The following is an 8,754-nucleotide window of genomic DNA, read 5'->3' as shown; positions in this document are numbered from 1 at the left end:
TCCGGGGGGGGGGGGGTTGCAGGAATGGAACAGAGAAGGAATGGAACAGAGAAGTGTAGCGAGGTAGACAGCAGGTGTGGTGTTGTGTGTGTGTGTGGGGGGGGGGTAGAGGAGGTTGGGAGTGTGTGGGCGTGGGTGGGAGAGGGTGTGAGCGGGTGTGAGCGGGTGGGAGGGTGGGCGTAGGAGAGGGTGGGTGCTTGGGGGCTGGGGCAAGTTTCTACCGTTTCTCAATCAAGAGTCAGCGACACTCCCCCGGCGAAATTTAGTGCTGGCGCCGCTCGCCCTGCTGCTCCACGACGCCTCGGCCCCCCTACCCGCACGTGCCCTAGCACTGCCCCATGTGCCCCGCCCCCCTGCCACCCCGCCCCATGCGGTGGCCGCTGCCCCGCTGCCCGCGCACGACGTTAATGCTTCTCAACCCGGGCACACAGGCCTCCCACCTCCCTCCTCTCCCCCCCTGGGATCTCGGTGCATTTCGGGGATGCGGACTATTGTCGCGTGCCACTCCGTCGGCAAGCATCTGCCACGCTCTCCTCCTCCACGCCGCCGCAGTTGGGCAGGGGCACGTGCATCACAGTCTGATACCCCCCCCTCCCCCCCCCTCCTCCTCCTCCTCCCCCTCCTCCTCCTCCTCCTCCTCCTCCCTCCCGCCCCGCCCCCTCCTCACAGTTGGGCAGGGGCACATCGCCGCAGCCAAAGGCGTTGGCGCCCGCCAAGAAGTCCGCCGCGCCGCTGCCGCTGCCCACAGAGCTGCGTGGGGTTGTGTGCGTGTGGAGGTTTGGGGGGGTTGGGGTTGAGGTTGGGGTTGGGGTTGGGGTGTGGGGTTTGGGGTGTGGGGTGTGGGGTGTGTGGGGGGGGTGGGGGTGGGTGTCGGTGCGGGAGGGGTGTCGTTGGAATGGAAACAGCGGTGTCTGTGTGAGTGTGTGTTTCATGTGGGCGGGTAGTGGGGGTGGAGGGCGCAAATCTTAGGTGCTGCAGACAAACAAACGGGAGGGGGCTGGAGAGTGCTGAGACACTGTCCGTGCAAAGCCCCGGCGCACTTGGTGTAGAACACACCTCCCCCCTCACTACCCCCCCCCCCCGCCTCCCCTCACCGGTACGACATGGCCACACGCGGCTTGGTGCGCGCCATCATCAAGTCCATCACCTGAGGGGGAGGGGTGAGGAGGGGGGGAGGGGATTGGGGTTTCGTGCAGCGCGGGGAGAGGGGCCGGCAGGGATTGGATGCGTGCGTGTGTTGCAAGGGATTATGGGAGGCGCAGGCTCGCGGTCACAGTTGTCGCTGCATGCATGTCGCAGCGGCAGGAAAAGCTTGAAGGGAAGGCTGTTGGGCGTTTGGAGGCTGCAAGGGGCCGGTGTCGCGGAAATGGCGTGGACTGGGTAGGTATGTGGGGGAGGGGGTAGGCCGGGGCCGACGAGGTAAATAACAGGCGCCCGCTCTCACACACGCTGGCGTCGGGCCGCAGGGTCAGCAGAAACCAGCCATGGACGAGCTGGCGTCCCACATCATCTAATACCCTGTCCACTCCGACCCAGTAACTCGCGCTGTTGGGAGCAGCGTGGTATCTCGCGCCATCGTGAACTTCGCCAGTCGCCGAACTCACCCTCCAGATGATCGGCGCAGGGTTAGAAGTTCCTGACCCATGCAGCTGGTACAGCGGCTGAGTTGCCTCGTTTTGCGCGAGCGCAGGCGCAGCCCAAAGCGTCGTGGCGGCAAGCAGCGTCGCCACAAGCACCGAGCACCTCATGTTATGCAGTTATTTAACTATTTAGTTGTTTCGATGTTAACTATCGACCGTTCAAACGCACATCCCCGCAAAAGAGGCAGGTTAGGCCTCAGGCCAAAGTGGCACGCCGGGCTCTCACTTGTCGTTGCGGGCCGTCGGGATGCCGACAAATGACCTCACGAGCAGCTGTTGCTGGCTCTGATCTATGCGCGGTTTAAGTTTGGGCCGAGCCTTGGATTTGCTTGGGACGATTGCTCGGCCAACCATGCGCGACATTACGCGCATGCTGTGGCCGGCTCGCCCACCTTCATAAGCCATGGCATATGGCATTCACCTTGTCACCCACTGGTTCTATGCGACAGCGACACAGAGCTCGCGGCGTGGACGCAACACGCCCCCTGCATTACAGCTGTTTGACGGGGTGCGACAGGGGCGCCAGGCCGGACAGAGTGATGGCGGGACCTTCCATGGACAAGATCGCGGGAAATTTGCTGTTCACCTGGGTCTTTGGGAGTGAGCTCTTGCTTGTGAGCGCTGGCTGGCAAGCCCACGGCTGACTGGGAAGGCCTGGACGCGCCTGGAGGGCCGGCAAGGTGGCTGCCAGGGGAGGCAACATGCCCCATGACAATGCCAGGTGCGATGCAACTCAGCAACTGGTGAGGCGCTACTTCTGTGCACGAGTGTGTATAACAGCGTGAACGTGTGGCAGCTCGGGAGTGCTAATCGAGAGGGTCAGCGGGTGCAGGGGTGGGAGAGCCGTTCTACAGCGAGGATGGTGCCTTTCCAGCCTACAGCGCGTCGTGTCCCCATGCAGCGGCGCCTCATGCCCAACTGGCCAACTCGCCTGGCCGGCACCAGCCTTTCATACCAGTCTCAGCTCACCATATACAGCAGCCAGTCAGCCTTCGCGTCAGCCCGGCCGCAGCTAGGCAGCCACCCTGGTTTGTTTTCTGCGCCGGCCTCAACGTTTTGACAACCGCCATGCCGCACCCTCCTTTCTGCCGTTCTCTTTCCTCTTGTCCTCGCATGTACGTACTACTCCTGGCTCACCGCGGATGCCTGGCTGTGTTCCAGGTGGGTCTCTTGGGGTTCGCGTTATCACAACGCATCGCAGCCTTCGCTTGGTAGTCTGCGGCCAGTCTACGCCAGCCCAGCCTCTGACAGCCGTATACACCAGCTGAGAGCTTTAGGACGCCGGAGTGGCGCAGCTTGGCGCGCGGTTATCTCGTCAAAGGTAACGTAGCAGTTGCGGTCGCTGCTCATGCTCACGCTTTTCTTTTGCTTGTGCTAGCTCACTGGCCTCGGCTCTACAACGTCATGTTCGCTTGTGCGTGTTGCGTTCTTTCAAGCATATCAATAACAGGACAGAACAGGGATACTCGCCCCTGGGCCCTGGCAAGTTCACGCTGGTATCTGTTGCCCAGTGGCAGGGACCTACTTAAGGTCCCGCCCTTAAGTGTTTGGCAAGGGCGAGCCTCCCGCTTGCGGGTGCAGCCACCATTCACGCGGTTGGCACGATGCCCTGCACAAATCTCGTTTGTACTGAGACTATTTATGGAACGTTGCTGGCTTTATTCTTGTCAGCGTTTATCTCTTCTGGCTTTCACGTGGACTTCGGTGACACGCTGGCGTCGTCGGCACGCCCGCAGCGCCCCTGCACGAGGCTGCACGCCCCGACCCCCTGTGGGGCCCAGATTCTTGTCGATTCAACGTCGCGACGTCCAGCCCAGCTGCCAGCCCGGTTCCTCCACCCGGCCGGCCTCGCTGCACCGTGCGTGGGCCGGTTCCTGGACGGGTGTGGGGAACCGTACTACGGTCCGCACCCGTCAGTTACCCATGGCCTACAGCGCGTCGTGTCCCCATGCAGCGGCGCCTCATGCCCAACTGGCCAACTCGCCTGGCCGGCACCAGCCTTTCATACCAGTCTCAGCTCACCATATACAGCAGCCAGTCAGCCTTCGCGTCAGCCCGGCCGCAGCTAGGCAGCCACCCTGGTTTGTTTTCTGCGCCGGCCTCAACGTTTTGACAACCGCCATGCCGCACCCTCCTTTCTGCCGTTCTCTTTCCTCTTGTCCTCGCATGTACGTACTACTCCTGGCTCACCGCGGATGCCTGGCTGTGTTCCAGGTGGGTCTCTTGGGGTTCGCGTTATCACAACGCATCGCAGCCTTCGCTTGGTAGTCTGCGGCCAGTCTACGCCAGCCCAGCCTCTGACAGCCGTATACACCAGCTGAGAGCTTTAGGACGCCGGAGTGGCGCAGCTTGGCGCGCGGTTATCTCGTCAAAGGTAACGTAGCAGTTGCGGTCGCTGCTCATGCTCACGCTTTTCTTTTGCTTGTGCTAGCTCACTGGCCTCGGCTCTACAACGTCATGTTCGCTTGTGCGTGTTGCGTTCTTTCAAGCATATCAATTTCCACTCTACCCCACTCCGCCCCACGCCGCCCCACTCCACCCCACTCCGCCCCAATCCACTCCACCCCACGGGCAACACACCCACAGCACCCACAGCAACCACCGCCACCGCCACCACCATTACCGCCACCGCCACCGCCACCACCACCGCCACCGCCACGCACCGCCACCACCGCCACGCGCCCGGCCAGGCGATAGCACCAGGCACACACACGCCGCAACGCCGCACGCGTGAAGCTGAGACGCAGCGCACTGTGCATCTGCAGCTTTCATTTCTCTGAACCTACAGCAGGCAGCATGCCACCAGCCTCAGCTCCAATGCGGGTCTCACCACCTGCACGACCCGTGCGCAGCGGTGGAGGTGGCGTCGCGGAGGTGGAGGTGGAGGCGGAGGCGGAGGCGGAGGCGGAGGCGGAGGCGGAGGCGGAGGCGGAGGCGGAGGCGGAGGCGCTGCCCTGCCCTGCCCTGCCCTGCAGCCTCCAGGCTTCCTCTTACGCCACTCACCCCTCCCAAGGTGCATCCCCGACAACCCTGCGTCACACAGCTGTGCGCAGTGCCATAACGGCCGTAGTGGCCCTGCAGCCGCGATAGTCACGCCGAGCAGCTGCTGTTACTCTCGCGAGCAATGCAGTCGCCACGTATATAACGTATCGACTCAGAGGCTGTCGATGCGCGGATCAGTCGAGTGCGCCTAGGTCAGGCGCCGCAACCCGCCCCACAGTGACATGACTCCGCATCCGTATGCAGATAAGGCTTTCACCTGAGTGCTCATGCCGGCAGCCATGGCCTGTTTGCCTTTGGGCAGCCAGACGCCCAGACGCTGCCGCGCCGCGACGAAACCAACTTTTGTCCTGCCTTTAAATGCCTTTGGCCAGAGACTTGAGGCCAAATCAACAACATGAAAGAAGCAGGTTCAACTTACCACCGAGTGAAGGTCAAGGGCCGCGAACCAAGGACTTCATGCGATTGTGTCAGCGCTTGCATCTGTGCGCGTCGAGTTTGCAGCGCAAGGCCAATTCCTGCAGGCACGCTTATGTATGCGTTACCATTGCTACTCACTAAATTCTTGACACACACGCGTGGCTCACTTGCTGACGCCATAGTGCTACTCTGCATTAAAATGCCACTCTTGACATACGTGTGAACGTTTTGTAAGGAAGTATAGAGCAGGAACTCAGCAAGGGTGCAATTCGCAAGGCAAAACTGGCGTCGCTTCACATTATCTCATGGATGCGACTAGTGTATCAATTACCGTGAGGATGAGCTGGCAAGCGCCTTAAGCGCCTTAAGGCGCGGTGCTGTTCGTCGGCTGAGTCCATGCTGGAACATGACCAGCAGGCTGCAGCGAAGAGGGCCAATGCGATCAGCACTCGAAGTGACGCTGATGGTAGCCCTGGCCTGGTTCAGCTCTGCAGCGCGCCATGACGGGCAGAACGCCACACGGCTGCATGCCCTGAATTCCAGCGCACAGCGGCTGGCCGGCGGCGGACGCACTGTGGACGTGGAAAATGCGAAGCAGCTGTTTGTTGCGCTTAAAGATCCGTCGGTAGGCGTTGTGCGGCTGACCCGCGATATTTCGCTGGCCGACCCGGGCTCGCCATGGCTGGACCTGGAACCCCCCGGCGTCGCGCTGCGGCGCCCCGTCATCATCCTGGGCGCGAGCGCGCCGCTGCCCGAAGGCAGTAGCAGCACCCCCAGCGATTATGGCAGTAGCGGCAGTAGCAGTGGCGGCAGTGGTGGCAGTAGCAGCAGCATGCTCATCAGCGGCGGCGCCTGCCTCACGGTTTTGGACACAGCCCACCTGGCGGCCAAGCTGCAGCTGCAGCTACAGCCGCCACCGCCGCCGCCGCAGCAGCGGCCGCAGCTGCTACTGCCATCGCAGGGGCAGCAACAGGAGCCGGGGCAGCGACTACAGGAGCAGCAGCAGGAGCAGCAGGGGGAGGAGCAGGGGGCAGAGCAGCAGCCGGCGACGCAGCAGCTGCTGCTAAGCTTCGTAGGACTGCGGCTGCTGAACCACTTGCCGCCGGGTGACGGGTTCGTGTCGCCGTTGTTGACACTGGGCGTGCCGTACCCGACCCGCCCCAACCACCCTGAGCACCTGAGTGGGCAGGGGAGTGGGCAGGGGCAGGGCATGGGGCGAGCAGCAGAACCGGCGGCGGCGGCAACGAAGGAGGAGGACGATGCGGAGGAGGACGGGGCGGAGGAGGGGGAACATGCCAGCGCAGCTGCAGGTGTGGTGGGAGGAGAGTGTGGTGGGTGCTAGGCTAGAAGGTTGGTAGATGGGAGTGGGGAGTTGGTGGGTATGCATGGGAAAGCTGCATACCAAAGGGATGTGTGTGTAGCCTGTAGGGTGGGTAGTAGAGCGCGGACGGGTGTGGGGTGGAGTAGGGAGGGGTGGGTGGGAATGCAAACGCTGCAGTGCCACAACAGTGCCTTGCTTTTGGCTTGGCCGCCCACCCAAACCCCACCCACCTGAACCCTCCCGCCCGGCTGCCTCGCCCCCTGCAGGCCTGGTGTCTGTCATGGAGGGCCCCTTCCTCACCACCACCACTACCACCACCACCTCAGCCTTCGACTCCGCCTTAGTGTCTACCTTGGAAGCAGCAGCGGGGAACACCGAGCCTGGCACTGACAGCAGAGGTAGCAGTCCCACACAGGTGGGCCAGCAACGCCGGCAGCGACCCAACCGCCAGAGCCACCACCAACGGCAGTTGGTGGTTGGCGCCGTGTCGTACGTGGGGTGTCGGTTGGAGCGGGTGGTTGGGCTGCCCCTGGCGGCTACAGCTGCGGAGGCGGCGGCGCTGGCGCTCGCGGGCGGGGCGGTGGCGGCTGTAGCAGGCGGCGACGCAGCGGCTGGCGGTGGCGGCAGTAGCAGTGGCGGCAGTAGCAGTGGAGTGACGGTGCTGCCACGGGATCCGGCCTGCGGCGATTATGACGGATATGGCAGTCGCAGCAGCAGCAACAGCAGCAGCAGCAGCAGCAGCAGCAGCAGCGGTAGCAGTAGCTCGGACGCCTGCATTCCTGATCCCAGCGGCGGCGTCCTGCATTACGAGCGCTGGGCAGCGGAGGGCCCGGTGGCGGCGGCGCTACTGCCGCATCCCATCCGCAGCAGCGGCAGTGGCATTGGTAGTAGCGAAAGTGCTAGTGCCGGCAGTGGTGCTGCCGCTGTTTTGGAGGCGCCGCCGCTGGCCATGCCGCCGCCTGCAGTACCTGTACTGCTGGTGGCGGAGGCGCCACTGCTCGTGTCGTTCACTGACACGCTGTACGGTGTACGGCAGGAGGTGGAGGAGGCCTGTGTACGGGCGTATGGTGCCGCCGTATGTGTCGTACAGGCGGAGGCACGGCTGGAGCTGGCGGCAGCAGCAGCGGCGGCGGCGGTGGCGGCGAGTGGCAGCCAAAGGGTTGGTGGGCTGGCGGCATTGACTGGCATTGACCAGGAAGTGGCAGCGGCAGCGGTCGCGCGGCTACTTGCAGCCGGGGATGACACTGGCAGTAGCAGTGATGACGCTGGCAGTAGCAGTAGCAACCCCCTGCTACCCCTGCCGCCGCCGCCGCCTGCTGCGGCTGCAGCCGGCAGTAGCTGCCCCAGCAATGGGGGGCTGTCGGCAGGGGCGGGGGCAGGGATTGGTGTGGCGGCCACGCTGGGTGCCGTGCTGTGCGTGCTGGGCCTGTCGCGCTGGATTGGCAGCCTGCGTGCTGGGCACCGCACGCTAACCCTGGCGGTCCGCCCCCCCGGCGCCACGCCCGCCACCACGCTGCTCATCACAGACATCATGAACAGCACCAACCTGTGGGAGGCGCTCCCCCCGGGGGTGAGTCAGGAGGGGGATTGGTCGGGGTTTGGGGGACAGGAGTGTGTGTGTGTATTTTCTTGCGTCATGCCTGTGTGTGTGTGTGGTCCGTCCGGGCCAGCTGTGCAGGGGCTTGCTGGTGCACCGAGCAGGAGTTCCCCCCCCCCCTGTTACCCTGTACCGTTTTTCGACCATCTTTGCAACCCCCCCCTACTGTGTACCTTTGTACCTGGCTATGACTTCATTTCGTAAACTTAATGCATGTAACCCCCACACACACATCCACCCCCCCCCCCGCCATCCATCCCCCCCACAGGTGATGAACGAGGCACTGCGGCTACACCACCGCTGCCTGCGCGGCCTGCTGCCCAAGTGCAACGGGTGGGGGGATGGGGGTGGATGCGGGTGGATGCGTGGGCTCGTGAGGAACAGGATGGGGGTTGTAAACACCAGTCCGAACTAAAGTGCGGACTGTTACAGTGTGTGGTCGCGCTGCTGCCACCGCTGCGTCTGGCACTGCTGCTACTGCCGTTCTTATTGCTGCTGCCACTACTGCTGCGGCTGCTGCTGCCACTGCTGCTGCTACTGCAGGTATGAGAGCGCCACGGAGGGGGATTCCTTCATCCTGGTGGGTTGCTGGGGTGTGTGTGCGTGTGTGTACTGTGTGGGTGTGTTGTGTGTGGGAGGGGGCGTGCGGGGGCCAGCGCTCCCAACACGAGGGAAGGGATGGTCATGCCGAGTGTGTGTGTGTGTGTGTGTGTGTGTGTGTGTGTGTGTGTGTGTGTGTGTGTGTGTGTGTGTGTGTGTGTGTGTGTGTGTGTGTG

At 63.4% G+C, this 8,754-nt stretch overlaps 3 protein-coding genes across 3 annotated transcripts in view; 1 reads left to right on the top strand and 2 right to left on the bottom strand.

Moving 5' to 3' along the window:
* The window catches only part of CHLRE_15g635067v5 (uncharacterized protein), a 13,600-nt gene extending 11,676 nt beyond the window's left edge, over positions 1-1,924 (bottom strand). The window contains exons 1-3 of the mRNA XM_043070504.1: positions 1,605-1,924; positions 1,095-1,147; positions 668-750 (exon numbers count right to left, since the gene is read on the bottom strand). Coding sequence (XP_042916362.1) covers positions 668-750; positions 1,095-1,147; positions 1,605-1,748 — 280 coding nt within the window. The 5' untranslated portion in view covers positions 1,749-1,924. The remainder of the gene's footprint in view (positions 1-667; positions 751-1,094; positions 1,148-1,604) is intronic.
* Positions 1,925-2,722: 798 nt separating this feature from the next.
* On the bottom strand, positions 2,723-5,104 carry CHLRE_15g635034v5 (uncharacterized protein). The gene is made up of 3 exons (XM_043070503.1): positions 4,900-5,104; positions 4,471-4,609; positions 2,723-4,087 (listed from the first exon to the last, which is right to left on the bottom strand). Exons 1-3 carry the CDS (start codon positions 4,921-4,923, stop codon positions 4,068-4,070), a joined length of 183 nt encoding a protein of 60 aa, XP_042916361.1. The 5' UTR covers positions 4,924-5,104; the 3' UTR covers positions 2,723-4,067.
* A 100-nt stretch (positions 5,105-5,204) lies between these two features.
* CHLRE_15g635000v5 (uncharacterized protein) overlaps positions 5,205-8,754 on the top strand; it is a 19,006-nt gene continuing 15,456 nt past the window's right edge. The window contains exons 1-4 of the mRNA XM_043070502.1: positions 5,205-6,370; positions 6,648-7,951; positions 8,247-8,311; positions 8,522-8,558. Coding sequence (XP_042916360.1) covers positions 5,497-6,370; positions 6,648-7,951; positions 8,247-8,311; positions 8,522-8,558 — 2,280 coding nt within the window. The 5' untranslated portion in view covers positions 5,205-5,496. The remainder of the gene's footprint in view (positions 6,371-6,647; positions 7,952-8,246; positions 8,312-8,521; positions 8,559-8,754) is intronic.

The sequence above is a fragment of the Chlamydomonas reinhardtii genome, chromosome 15, assembly GCF_000002595.2.
Source record: "Chlamydomonas reinhardtii strain CC-503 cw92 mt+ chromosome 15, whole genome shotgun sequence".
NCBI classification, from domain to species: Eukaryota; Viridiplantae; Chlorophyta; class Chlorophyceae; order Chlamydomonadales; family Chlamydomonadaceae; genus Chlamydomonas; species Chlamydomonas reinhardtii.
Note: the sequence above shows the minus strand (reverse complement) of the source record. Positions and strands in the feature narration are given on the sequence as shown.

Coding starts and splice junctions, on each gene's coding strand:
- CHLRE_15g635034v5 (XM_043070503.1), bottom strand. CDS start 4,923: ATGGCTGCCGGCATGAGCACTCAG. Junction 4,610..4,899: donor CTGCCGGCATGAGCACTCAG/GTGAAAGCCTTA, acceptor TGGAGGCTGCAG/GGCAGGGCAGGGCAGGGCAG. Junction 4,088..4,470: donor GCGCACGGGTCGTGCAGGTG/GTGAGACCCGCA, acceptor ATGACGTTGTAG/AGCCGAGGCCAGTGAGCTAG.